Source organism: Lepidothrix coronata, unplaced genomic scaffold (genome assembly GCF_001604755.1).
Source record: "Lepidothrix coronata isolate B3197 unplaced genomic scaffold, Lepidothrix_coronata-1.0 Scaffold247, whole genome shotgun sequence".
Lineage (NCBI taxonomy): Eukaryota > Metazoa > Chordata > Aves > Passeriformes > Pipridae > Lepidothrix > Lepidothrix coronata.
In genome coordinates this window covers 517,379-531,915 of record NW_016690427.1, presented here as the reverse complement: position 1 = coordinate 531,915, position 14,537 = coordinate 517,379, and the positions used below count along the sequence as shown (strand labels likewise).

The following is a 14,537-nucleotide window of genomic DNA, read 5'->3' as shown; positions in this document are numbered from 1 at the left end:
GGCGCGGGGGGAGCAGCGCCGGGCGGAGAACGCCGCGGGAACCCCGCCAGGGGCCCGGGCTGGCGGAGGGCTGAGGCACGGGGCGCTGGGACGGAGGCGGCAAGGAGGGACCGTCCCGCGGCCCCGAACAGGTCGGTGTCGGGCCCAGCCCCGGTGCCGGTGCGGCCCCGCCCCTCTCCCGGCACGGCCGCGCCGGAGCCCCCCCGCCTGCGCTCGAACCGCGCGGGTCCCACACGGCGCACGCGCGGCCCCGCGGCCCCGCCGCCCTAGAGGCGCTGTGAGCGGGGTCAGCGCGGGCGGCCGCAGTGCACTGTGGGCGGGCGGGGCGCGGCGGCGCCGCGGCTGCGATTGGTGCAGAGGGCCGGGGGCGGGGCGGCCCCGCCCCCGGCCGAGCGCGCGGGGTTGGGGCCGCGATGGCGCCGCGGCTGCTGCTGGTGCCGCTCGGGTGCCTCGCGCTGCTGCTGCCGCCGCCCCGCGCCGCCGAGTTCAGCCCCTCCCTCGACAGCGACTTCACCTTCACGCTGCCCGCCGGCCGCAAGGAGTGCTTCTACCAGCCCATGCGCAGGGACGCCTCGCTGGAGCTCGAGTACCAGGTCGGGGGGTGGAGGACGGGACGAGACGGGACGCGCGGCCGGGGCCGCCCAGGGAGGGCGGGAGTGTCCCGAGGGGAGCGGGGGTCCCGCATCCCGCCGTGTCCGCGCCGGTGCCCCTGTGCAGCGGCTCGGTCCGGCCCCGCTCCGGGCGCTCCGTCATGCCTTCCGGGGCCGCGGCGCTGCTGCGGGAGCCGGGGGGGGGCCGTGCCCTGCCTCGAGCAGCGGCCAGACCTGGGCGGGGGAGCCCCGCCAGCTGCCGCAGAGCCACGCTGGAATCGTACGCTGTTAAAAGCTGTGCCTCGGGAGGAGAAAATTACCTGAACAGCCTTTTGTAGTTATGCTGGCAGATTTTTTTTTAACACTTTCCAGGGTCTCAAGTCGCCATCCTTTAAAACGGCAGAACGTAGGAAGTTCACGGATGTGACCTTTAAAGCGTAAGGAACATTGTACTGATGCACAGAGCCCCTACTTGTCTATCTTTGTGTTAATATTAAAACACCGTTCATTACAGTGATGAAAGTTTTACAAAAACAGCCCTGTTTAACTAGACTGAAATTAAGGTCTTGATGTCTTCCTGGGAAGAGTTGAGTCTCCTAAATATGTCTGGGAAAGATTTCTGTCTCAGGCCTTTTTTCCTGTCCGTAAAACGAAGACTTTTTTGCAGTAGAATAGATACAGTGCAGAAAGCTGCAGTGAATATTTTCCCACCCTGCTACTGTGCCCAGATCTGTGTCTCTCTTTCCCTCCCTCCTTTTTTTCCCCTTCTGCTTCCCAACTGAAAGTACAAAGCTGAAAATCCTGATTATTTTCAAATTTCTAATATTGTTGCACACAGAACTGAGAAAGAATGAAAGACACATGTTTTCAAGCTTTGTTCAGAGCCCTGTCTAAGCATAACAGAAGTTTATTTTGCACTGAGTTGGGTTTTATTTTCATCATAAACTAAGTAAAGACATTATTTTAGAGAGAACAAATGAGTATAACAGTGAATTTCTTTCTACTCAGGCATAAATGTCTTAGCACTACTGCTAACGGTAATGATTTATCTTTCTATTTGAATGTTAGAAAAGGAGCTCTGTATGTTCTCAATGTTGAAAATTGATTTTGTACCTTATTATGTTAGTGGCTAAAGCATAGGAATATTTAACGTAGCATGCAGGTAATTCTTCTAAGACATAACGCAATAAACACTATGCTGATACAAAGTTGTTTTTCTGGGTGTTTGGAGTGGATCAAAGCCCTAAAGGTATGTCCCTGTGTGTGGTTTTTCAGCTGTTAGCTACTAATTTCCCTTGTCCTTTGACTTTTTTTTTGTAAGTCTCCAGTGCCCCTTTGAGTCAGCGTAAACTTCGCCCTCCATTTCAGCAGGAGCAGACTGCTGTACTCAAAAAGCTCTCTGGAAAACAAGCAAACAAAAAATCCCCTAGCATGGACCTAAGTAATGTCATAAAAATGATCCCTGTCTGCTCCCTTATGCAGTTAAGAGAATTTCCACAACACAACAGATGTGGTGATAAAACTGTAGCCATGTTATACAGTTAAAGCAGCACAGCTTTGTAATACTGTATACACTTCTTATGAGCTTAGGAAGCTAAATGCCTTCAATTCCTCCTATCTTGGGGAAAAAGAGAATACCCTGGCAGAGTTCAGACCTTAAATCTGCATCAGAAGGTGAGAACGTCTGTGGTATACCTTTGATTGGCCTAAGAAGTCTGGTCCTGTGCTCTACACTGTTAATTCACCCAACAAAGAGATCTTGGGGATGACAGTGCATAGTGTTCTTGTACAAGTATATATGTGCATATACATAGGAGTGACTTTTGTTATCAAATTTCTGCCACTGAACTAGTGCTAGTACTTACCAATCAATTATGTCTGCCATAGAAAGGCCAAATTTAGGCATCTGTTGTTGGTATTTTTACAGGTTGCCCATTGATAAAACTGTATGCATTCTTAAAAGTATTTAGGGAAAGGTTCAATATAAGCCTAGCCTAGCAAAATTAGATCATATTTAGTTTAAGATTTTGAAACTGCTAAAATGCTTTTGGGTTGAACCAGTTTTTAATCTGTTTCCAGTTAACTTGGTGTGAACTTATACAGACAGATTAGTCTTTCAGGTTCTTTATGTGTCAGTTCCCTTACCTAAAAACGTTGCCATCAGCAGTGCAAACAGGAATTCCACTGGTTGGAGCTTCACTTTTTGTTTGTTTCACAGGTTCTAGATGGAGCAGGATTAGATGTTGATTTTCATCTGCTGTCTCCAAAAGGTGAAACTCTAGTTTTTGATGAAAGAAAATCAGATGGAGTTCATACGTAAGTTTAAAATACTCAAACTCAGAAGTGTTACGTGAAGTACTTTTCTGGTTTCTTTAACAAATATAACTAAAGTAAAGGTTGAGTACTTTTTATTCCCTAGTATTAGAAAAGACTTTCTAATAGGACAGTTTGAGAATACCAACTTTCTTTTTATAAACACTGAATGCTTTTTACATGGAACGTATCGTGAAGCAAAGGATATTTTTGTTTTAATGATGTTAAGGGTCGGTGAACAAAAGTAATTATTGTGGAGTTGAAAAAGGTCTCCACATCTAATATCAAAAGATCTTGTCAGTCATATAAATAAGAAGCTAATGTCCCATATTTTTCCAATCCTTTTATCAAAATGTGTAATAGTTGTTGCAATTTTACTATAGAGCATAAGAATTCCACTCATTATAGGTTTTTTGTAGTGATTAACAATAATTCAAAATCCTCAAAAAGAAAAATGCTGTCTTCATCATTTTGAGCCTTTAGAGCCAGTGGGATTGTTTTGCTGTGACTGTGCAATCTGTAAAATGTCCCTAGAGTTCTTATTTTTATACAAAAAGCATATTTGGTTATTTTGAATGCACAGTTTTCAGTCTTAAAGGGGAAACTTTGCTTACAAAAACTCGCTTTTTGAGAACCAGAATAGTTAATTTAATCACATTTTGCTTATATACACAGGGTGGAAACAGAAGATGGGGATTACATGTTCTGCTTTGACAACACATTCAGTACCATTTCTGAAAAGGTAATTTTCTTTGAACTGATCCTGGACAATATGGGAGAAGATGGACAAGATCAGGAAGACTGGAAGAAATATGTTACAGGAACAGATCTCCTAGATATGAAATTGGAAGATATTCTGGTTAGTATTGATCTTTAATTCTTTTCCATGTAAGAACATTTGGAAAAAAACTCAAGTGTCATGTAGCCATTCTGCCTTGGTCTGGTGTGTCATCCTGGAAACTATTCCAGTTACTAATACAAGAAGCTCAGCACCATGGATCTCTTGCTTACAAACAGAAATTTGAAAATATTTTCAGAATAGGCCCTTCATCAGCAAGAAGAAACTGCCTAGGTCTCAAAGTCACTCTATTTCCAATTCAGCTTCCTTTCTTCCTACTGCTAAAATGGGACATTTTTCCCTAGCAGCAATGAATATTTATAGCATTAAAGTATTACTTCACCTCAATGATGTAGTTGGAACCACTGCATAGATTTTTATCAATGTTTGAAAATAAAGTAGTACGGATTAATATTTCTATCTTCAATAACTTAGATACTACTCTATTAGTTCTTTTGCCCCCAAATTTTATTACATCTTTTCAAACTAATAAACAGGAGTTAATTTGCATCACACCACGGGTTCAGCTTTGCAGACATTCTTTGAATGATTATGTTTCCTTAAACTGGATGCTGACCCTATTTGATGTAAGATTCAGAGTACTGCTGAGTCAAAGCTTTTATTCCCTCTAAGATCATTAAATGTTGAGATGACTCTAGAAGCAAAGGATTGTTTGGTGTTCCACTGTTCTTAGTGCTTGGTAGGATGCAGTGATCTGTTGTTTGTTTGATCATAGCTACAATTGGTATCTTAAAAAAAAAAAAAAATCCAAAAAACCAAACCAACATCCACATATACTTACTGAGTACACTATGTAGAAAATTACATTGTTTGTATTATGTATTGCCATAGACAAAATGCAGATTTTTAAATAAAAGACAATGTTTAAAGTCTTTTATAGGTTATGATACACTTTTAAATAGTAATAAAACTAAATACAGAATCTGAAGAGTTGGCTAGATCATTAAAATTGGCAGTCAAGACAATAAGAAAAAACCAAAGTTAATAGGCGAAGTTGTAAAGAAAATCTCTCTCACATTGATCACAATACGTAAATGTATTTGACAGATACTTGTTTACATACTGTATTTCTTCCAAAAGAAAAATAAATACAGAACTTGTCTTTGAGAGCCTTGAAAATCTTATAAAAGCAGGTAATTTTTGTAAAGCTAACATTAGTATTTAATGCCATTGTTTACTTAGTCAAGATATTACTTTCCTTGCAAGGTCTCTGAGGATTTACAAAAAACATTTAGTAGTTTAACTTTTTAACTGTTTTCTGGGGAAAACAGTGAATTATGTCTTATTTTAAAGCTTTTTTATGGTGTTGATGTTCCTTATTGTGTAACAGTAAACTTTATCATCATAAAACTATTTGGCTCCCCAAATTAGCTACTCTGAAATATTTTTATTAACCATGCAACATAGAAAATGTCCATGGAGAAAATGTTACTGTTGGGTTTAACCTTGTGGGGTTTTCTTAATTTATAGCTTCCTGTTACTGCACGCATTACTCTTCTCGCTAGAAGTTACTTCAGGGTCCCAAAATTATACGAAGAACACAAATCAGCACTTCATGAGATGAGCTTTTATGTTGTTATTATCTATTACGTGGTGGATGAAACTTCAACAGACCTTAGGCCCCGGTGTTTACTTTGTAACTTGAGAATAAGGTGCACCTCTTGCTGCTGTCCTCATAGCCCCAAGGTTCCTGCGCTTCCTCTAGTTCCCAGGGACACACTGTATGTCCTTTGCAGGACCTCCAGTTGTCCTATTCACAATTTATTGTCAAAATTCTGGTTTGTATCAAAGCTGAAGCAGCAGTTTATAGCCACTACAGTGGAAGCACCAGAAGCAGACGGGAATATAACATTATTGTACTTTCCTTTAGCAACATCTATAGCCCTGAAGGTAGTTTGCATTAAAAAGCACTGTAATTTTATTATTCAGCAGAAAAAAACCCTACGTTTGTCTGCCACTACATAACTTGTTTTGAGACTAGTTCTGAAGAATTCACTGCTTTTTATTTGTCCAAATAGGTTTGATTTCTCTCTCACCTCCCTAGCCTATAGAAGGGAAAAAACAGATTACTACAAAACCTTAATGCTTTGTTAATTAAGGCTTTTTAGGTGATATACTTGGTCAAGAAATGAAATTACGTGTGGTAATATAGTATTAATATATTTGTATGTGCTGCAAGGTATACATTTAATTCAGGTGTTGGTTTTGATTCTAAAAATACTCTTTTATTACTTACCAGGAATCCATCAACAGCGTCAAAGCCAGATTAAGCAAAAGTGTCCAGATTCAGACCCTGCTCAGAGCATTTGAGGCCCGTGACCGCAATATACAAGAGAGCAACTTTGACAGAGTGAACTTCTGGTCCATGGTCAACCTGGGAGTCATGGTGGTGGTGTCGGCCGTTCAGGTTTACATGTTGAAAAGTCTTTTTGAAGATAAGAGGAAAAGTAGAACTTAATATTCAGTATTGATCATACCAATAGTAACAGGTATAGAGGAGAGGGGGAGCAATAAACTACAGTAAAAAAAAAAAGAAAGACCCCTTTCAGATTCTTTTGAACAAACAGTAAAAATCAGGTTTTCAATTCATCTTGGGCTTTTTGGTTGTGATGGTGGTGGTCTTGTTTGTGTTTGGGGGTTTTCTGTAGGTTTTTGTGGTGTTTGTTTGTTTTTTTAAACATGAACACAATGCCTCACCCCATGCTCTCCCATTTTCCAAATGCTACTAACAATATTTTTTGTACTTGTATGATTTGTCAGTGACTGTTAATGACTACCTTATGCATAGCACACCTGGTGCACTTGCAAAGTAATGTTAATACTGACATTTTTTTCATTTTCACATAAAACTTTAAGTAGTAACTTAGACATTGGTTTATTTGCTGTTAAATACTGAGTGAATTTACCTATGTGCCTAAGTGTTTACAGGATTGGGGCCCACAGGGATAGTTTGTAATTACTGTCATTTATCTTCAAAATTACATTTTTTAAAAATCCTCATCTTTTGTTCTATGGCATCATGGAGAAACACTGGGCTAACACTGTAAGGACATGAGAACTCTTTTTATATAAAAATTACAAATATCAGCACTTTAAAAAAGCACCATCAATGTGAAATTGAGTCAGTGTTGAAAAGAATTGGAGAAAATAGGTACAATTCCTGTTCATAAATCATTCTGTCCTGTAGTTGCACAACCTTTTTTTTCCTCTTTGGCTGTTATGTGACACAAGTGACTACATGCTATACAAACAAACACACACACACACACTTTGACGTATGGTTTGCAAATTCTTTCTTACTGTAAACTTGTGTAATAGATAACTTTAAAAAAAGTAATTTCTCATGTTTTTCCTTTTAATAAAGGCAGAGGTCACAGTATGCCAAAACATTACATAAACATTGATTTTTATAGTCTCAAAATCCCTCTTATTTGCCAATATATTTTTGTTTGTTCTTGTCTATTACAGCTGTGACTAATGTAACGATTAATAGGGTGACTTACATAGGCATATAAAACCAAAGCTATTCACCAAAACTTTCCTTTCTTGCTCACCCTCACAAGTCTTTTAGCTATGTAAGTACACTCTGTTACTATATTTAGCTGTTCATATGAATAAAGCATGAATTACAAGGAGCAGCAAGTATAGGCTTCAAGCTGTATGATCAACTGAATATGCAGTATCACTTGACTAAGGCAAAGCTAATATCAAATCAGAAATTTGTAGTTTTTGGATGAAGAGACTTTTAACACTGTAGTGAGGTACAGAGTTTCTGCCAAAACCTCTGGTGCATGAGAATTAACTTTTTTTAATATATCCAACTTAGTAATTTTTACAGTGTGCCAAGTCATTGAAATTTCTTGTATAAATGTGTTAACTACGTTTCATCACAGGTTTTTTAAAAACTTTCTTAAAAACACTCTTTTAAAAGGTGTTTTAAAAAAAGTGTATGTAGTAGTGTTGTGCCTGTTGTGGGGCCATCTAGGTATGAATGGCAGAATTGTAACTTTGGGTCTTTCTGTGATTAAGAATGATTTTATGGATATAAAACAGGGTCAATAGGTGCATGAAGAAACATTTTGTTCAAATGAAGCAGATGCTAGCAAGGGCTATAGAACATAGAAACAGCACTTCAGTTTCAACTGCAGACAACAAGACCTAGCAATAATATTTCTAAATAGTTTTTATAAGCAAAAGTATTATTACAGAACTTACAGAGGGCTCCAAAGGCTACTTCATCTTTCTGCAAAGCTCTGTCCAAAATAAGACTGTACACCTTTAGGGTATTGCATATCTTATTTCCATATGATGCTTTGTATTCTAAACTGGAATTAGAAAGCTTACTTCTGTGATCAGGACAAAGGCTAGGAAAAAAAATAATTCTTTCAGCTAGAGTGGCAAATAATGTTTTCCTGCCATTTCCCTGTCCCTCTCTCAGTACCAGTTCTACCACGGAGTTATCTTTGCTTGCATCACCATGACTGTGATGCTACAAACCATCTGCAAAATGCTGAACCAGCTCTGGGAAGCTGCAAATGAGACATCTACCTCTACTATCAAAGCTACTAGATAAAGATTTCAGCTCAAAACTCCAACAGATAAGCTCTGCCAAGTTTTCCAAGCACACCTTAAGAGATTAGGTCCCCCAGCTGCTCTGCTGTGCCTCTCTGACAGTGGTGAAACAGTTTGGTGTGTTAGTTTAACCTGCTAATGAATGCAGACTGCTCTGATCAAAGACACAGGACTGCTGCAGTTCAGTTTCTCCCATTACAAATAACAATCTCTGGTAGAAGGAAAATAACGCAACAATTGTCAGCAGAGTTCATCTGGAAGAAATTATTGTTTTGCAGCTGAGAGCTCTGACTGTATTTTCTCCTCATTCAAATTCAACTATAGAAAATGAAAGAGGGAATAATTAGAAAGGTAACTGTGCATTGACTTTGGCAGCTGGAATAGGTTTATCATAGGTGAAGGATTTGGCATGTAAACTTGCAGTTAAGAAACATTTCATGTGGATTCTGAAGAGTACATTGCTTTTGATTGTATAAAATCTACAAAGGAGAATACAAGTCTACATTTTTTTCTTAATGGACTTTTTGTTCAGAATTTAATGTTTTAAGAATTGCAGATGTTGAATAATTATGCAAAACTGAGATTTTCAATAAATCAAGTTTAAACCTATTTTTGTGGGTTTTGTTTTATCATGAAGGAAGAATGCTTTACCTATGAATGCTGCAAAAGATTGGGGATGCCAAGCTAACAAGAACTTTGTTTTTAGTAATGCAGCTTTTTCATTTCTTCCTCTTGCAGTGTTCAAATTCTGTTCTTATTCATTGTATCCAAAATCAACTTTATCAGTGCAAATAACTTAAGGTTTACAGAGGTGACAGATCAGAATGACACCAATGTCTGGTCTTTGTAACAGAAAATATTTCAAGTTACCAGATGCATATCAGGTATGAGCCTTCTTTTTTTTTTTTTTTCCAATAGTTGCACACTAATGCTTGTATTCCTTATTGCACCAGCAGTTTATTACACACACAGAGAACAGACTACCTTCCACTTATGTGGCCAATAAGTTTAGGAGCAATTGCAGGAAGGATAGTCAGTGCTGTCTTGTGCAAAATTATAGCAGAGGTCCATTATACTACTGAGACTAGTAAAGTTCTGTGTTCAGAGACAGTAAGACCCACATACCAGTCTAAGTCTAGACAGCTTGATATTAAATAAGGACCTGTGACTTTGGGAAACTGTCTAGTTGAGTGTTTTTTTCTTAGTAACTAAACCAAGTCCAAAGTTTCTCGAAAAGGGAGAGGAAATACACACTAAGGAACAGATTATGGGAATTTGTGAGCTTGTGATACCACAGAAAGCAGCAAATTGACACTTTAGCTCAAAAACCACTTTACTGCTCTAACCCAATTGCCATCTGACCTCATAAGCCCTTTTTAGAAAGGATTTTACAGAAGGTACTTTGTCTCGATACATTTTCAAACTTCCAGTTAACAGCAGTATGTCAGTCATATAAGCTAAGAATTTTATAAGTGTCTTTCTCAGCAGCAACTTCTGATGTCCTTTTTCAGGACATCATCTGATGACCTGTTGAGTGCTTCCATTAATTCCTGTATTTCCCTCCTCTAAGTAAGTATTTTATTTCACAATATAAGTGTTTTCATTTCTGAGTAGGTATAGTCAACATATTAAAAATAAACACCTGGGGAAAAATAGAGGGAAAACAGCAAAGTAGTATCAGAATATCAAACTCACAATTAAGAATCCCATAAAATAAATTACTACTAGTTATTAATATGTAGTATTTTTACATTATTCATAAGGTGACACACAAGATCCTGAGAATAAAACTCAAAGTTTTGGAGCATTTTTTTTCAGGTTAATTAAGTAATACACATGACAAATCCATGCTTGTTTACCATTTCATAAGACTCTTGAGAAACCTGGGCCTGTCCGGAAGCCTGCTGACCACATTGTTCACATAATGAAACAGGAACTTCCTTCATGGGCTGTGTTTTGAATCAATGCAGTAGATATCATAAAATAGTCAAGGACAGCATTATGTTGTCAGATCGGGCAATTAATGGTAGAAGGAACAGTGGTTTGACTTGAGAAGGTACATGCACAGTAAAAACTATCAAGAGCCATTTTTGGACACAGACATCAGAAATGCACGTAGAAGTTCCCTTTCCTGCTCTCTAGTAGTGTGCATCACAAGAAATGACACGTTCTGCCTTCACTTTGCATGTACAACACAACAGCCTTCTACCTCAGACTGGCACAAGTCCATTGCTTCTCATGTTCAGCAGTGCTTCAAAAAACAAGTCTTTTTGAGATGCTTTAATTTTAAAACTTAGCAACTTGTGGTGTGTACAGGAAACACAAACTCTTAGTTATTGCTGAGAAATGGCTTATGTTAAGCCCTTCCTTTTCCATGCTTTCCTCCTGCTCCAGCAGTATCCTGGCACAGAAACTCACTAGTCATGCAGGAGGAATGCTGTATGAACAGTGAGGCACAGAGATGAGCAAGCACAGTTTTCACAAATTACTACAGAGCAGATCAAAAGCTATATATGCCCTATTATACGATCTGGTTTTCAAAACAAAACTCATATAACTTGATTTTTATCAAAGGTAAAAGATAATAAAATGGTAATAAAATAATGATGAAAAAATTAAAAATATTAGTAAACATACCTACGATGCTGAAATTTCACCAGAAGTATCTGAATTACATCTTCTCTCACGCTATCTAGTGGTATAGTTATGACAGTTAATGAGACTTAGAACCCATACAACTCACAAATCCCTTTCTTTCCTTGGTGCATACCAAGTTTCTGGAAACAAGACATCCTTCTTCACTCTCCATCTACTACTACCTGCCAAATTGGAATACAGGTGCATAAGGAAGGCATAGAGTGGCCAAAAAGAAAGTTCTACAAGCATATATCCATAGACTTCAACCTTATGTTGAGGGACCTGACATTAACTGTCTAATTAAAGTCATTTTTCTATTATGCTGAAGGATTTCATGGAGCGGTAAAAACCAAAGTCAGAGATACCTGTGACTGTCCCTACCAAAAGCCACTGACAGTTCACTCAATCCCAGTTCCAAACAGTGAGAAGATGCATAATTACATTCTCTGGAGAGACAGAAAAAGGCAGAACCAGACCCCATCCTCTCCTGGAGCAGAAGGAAGCAGGCTCAGGTGCCAGATGGCCAACAGGAGTTCCCCTCCTAAAGCTTCAGCACTTACCTCTCAATGACTGTGGAGCAGGTGAGCACCTACAATACCAGGGGCTCATTACCACGGAGATGAAAAGCCATAGGAGTGAAAAAGGCAAGGACTAAATCAACAATTTTTATTGTGGGTTGATTTTGGTTTAGTTTTTTTACAGTCCATCGAAGTATTTTGTAGCCCACTTAAAGACTTCTTTAAAAATAATAAGTTGTCATTGTAATTGAATACATTCAAGTTGTTTCTCATTGTATTTCTCAGACTTGTGTATTTCTACTCATAAATGTATATATTACATACATATACAGACACACTTTGCTGCAAGAAGGCAGTCTCCCTGCTCAGTTTCTCAGGACAATTCTGAATGTAGATTTTGTATGAAAAGCATCCCTACTTTCCCTAATCAAGGAGCTCTGCACTGTTATCTCGATCAATTCTTTGCTATACCTTCTATTCTTCCCCTTCTTAGGCTCCCTTTTCCTCCTGCTATGACTACAAATATATTTCAGCATCCTACAGCCTGAAAACCGTTCCAATTTTTCATTAATTAATTTCATTAATTCCCTTTCCCAGAATTTCCAACTGTTGTTAATGATCTCTACAATTTAATTATCTTAGTGCTTTCTGATCTCTGCTATCATGCAAACAATTTGTGAAGTTATGAATACCAAATTAGAGCAACCAGAAAACACAAAGTACGCAACCTTAGTACAAGAGTGAGAGAAACACACACAGCGAAGCAGTAACTATCCCATCAGAGAGTGACACAAGGGAATGTAATGATAGCAAGTTTCGCGAGCGTTCATTAGGGGATGGCAAAGCACAAATGAAGGACTTGGAAATGCTGCTTACAGAAAAACAAACTTTATTTAGAGCAATATAGAATCATTAATTAGCTTCCTGCTTTAAAGCAGGCTTTGAAGCAAATGAGTTTGTTACAGTAAAAATGCAGATGTCGAGATTGGAAGTTAATGCTACTACACTCAACATTAAGTAAACAGAAGACTAGGAAACCAAAACCACATGGAAGTCAATCACTGCCAAACACAAAATAGTTAACAATGGGAAACAAACAGAATATTGTCAAATTCAAAGCTGGAAGCAAACTAGAAAAAGTGGAAGAGACAAACACGCTGATGAAATAATAGTGAATAGATCAGAAGAAAGATTGTAAGAAAATAACTGTCTGACCTACAGCTGTATTTGAAAAACTAATATCTGCAGGCAAAACATTGTATTGGTACCCATGAAAACCAGAACAACTCTTGATGTTATGGTACATGGATCTCAATGCTGGAATATGTACAAATCTCATTTAAAAGACAGCAAGAGATGAGCTAGCTGAGAAAAACATTAAGGGCTACAAAAATGGAAAATATTAAAACATCAAGACAATACAAAAATCTTGTTTCATTGTTGCTGAATGATGAAAGTGAAAGACAGCAAAAGCATCAAATTCCAAGCTAACTCTTGGGCTGTGCACAGCTTGTAATGGTACTTGTCTTCTGCTCTTCCTTGCTATTGTCCTGCACTCTTTTCTAGAAGACAGCCATTTCACCTTCAACTTTCTTCAGCAACTCCAAAACAAGACTCTTTCCCATGTCTTTCTCTTCTTTACACCTCACCTACATATGACCCCTCACCTACATATGATCCAATTTACACAAAAAATTAAACTAACTTTTCTACAGATGTTGACAATTCTGATTTTTTCCAGGTGCATCACTGTTTTTCTGACCAAACTAGGATATCAGTAGATCTGACACATCCATATGGGTGTTTAGCCATCAGGTAAGTTCAGCATTGACCAAACAAATTCAGCATCCTTTTTTCCATTTCTACAGAATATAATTTCCTGCCTTGACTTGATACCCTTAACTGCAACTTTACTTTTCATTCAGACAGATGTGAGGGAACTAGAGATGTGCCTGAAAATTTTACCTGCATAGCATTTGCAAGATTCATCCTCTTCCCCCTGTGCACAGATGTTCCTGTCCAGTTCATCCTTATCACTGTGTTCTGACTATTCCTCCTTCTTCAGCCTTGGCAAGTTCCATCTCAATTCACCAATTTCCTTTTAAAATATAACACTAAAGATCACTTTAATAGGATGTTCCACAGACAAAACCATTTTTCTTTTTATTAAATTATCTTTCCCCCCTCCCTAGACAATAAAGTGCTCGTTGTCACCTTCAATGCCTTTTTTTGACTTCACGTTAAATTAAAACATTGACCTTCATTTCACATACCACGCTGAGAGGTTTTTCAAGTTCCTTCGTAATCTCACTCAAACTGCCTGTTATGCATAAAAAAGCATAGTTTTATTTAAATTTTCTGTTGATGTTTTGTGAGAACAATGATTTGACAAATAGTTTTCTACGACGCTTATTTTACAATTCTGGCCACTACTGGGCCATTATTTCCTTGCTGTCTTGTTCATGCAATACCTATACTTTTAGAACAGTCACAAGAGACTTCTTCTACCTAAATACTACTGTAATACAAATAATATATAATGGAAAAATATTAGATCTCATACACATAGAAATGATTCTAAATCAGTGACCACAACAAAGCTGAATTACATATATTTACACACATGCATACATACAGTGAGCGAGTTATACCAAAATGAAATCATTACATACAGCAACATTTGTCTTTTCCTTTAGACACATCACTACCACATACAATGAAATTCACATAAAATGAAAAAGGCATTTGTAGGTGTGCTTTAACTACTCCTCTAACCCTATCTTCAGCAGCACTATTGCAGCATTTTCCAGTAAATGACACCTTGTAGGTAACAAAGCATCCCTCAAACAGAGCTGGAACACAAGTTAGTGTCTATGTGCAGGGCAAGTGTCTCCAGGACAGGAAAGGAAAGCTAGAGATAGGGATATAATGGATAGGAGGATGCCACCAAGTATGTGCTTCACAAGAATACAGAATCAAAACTCATTCTTCTCTCTCAAAAAATACACACATTTAATGTTGGTCTTTTAATTCTAAGAAAAAAATCAA

The 14,537-nt window shown here is 38.5% G+C and overlaps 1 protein-coding gene across 1 annotated transcript; it reads left to right on the top strand.

The window, feature by feature from the left end:
• The first annotated feature begins 398 nt into the window (after positions 1-398).
• TMED5 (transmembrane p24 trafficking protein 5) lies at positions 399-8,942 on the top strand. Its single transcript, XM_017835056.1, has 4 exons — positions 399-593; positions 2,809-2,906; positions 3,579-3,762; positions 6,002-8,942. The coding sequence occupies exons 1-4, from the start codon at positions 414-416 to the stop codon at positions 6,218-6,220; spliced, it is 681 nt and encodes a 226-aa protein (XP_017690545.1). The 5' UTR covers positions 399-413; the 3' UTR covers positions 6,221-8,942.
• Positions 8,943-14,537: the final 5,595 nt, after the last annotated feature.

Excerpts from the sequence above, each read along its gene's own strand:
- TMED5 (XM_017835056.1), top strand. The coding sequence starts at position 414 with ATGGCGCCGCGGCTGCTGCTGGTGCCGCTCGGGTGCCTCGCGCTGCTG. Across the intron at positions 2,907-3,578 it reads AAATCAGATGGAGTTCATAC|GGTGGAAACAGAAGATGGGG; the intron begins GTAAGTTTAAAA and ends TTATATACACAG. Across the intron at positions 3,763-6,001 it reads TGAAATTGGAAGATATTCTG|GAATCCATCAACAGCGTCAA; the intron begins GTTAGTATTGAT and ends ATTACTTACCAG.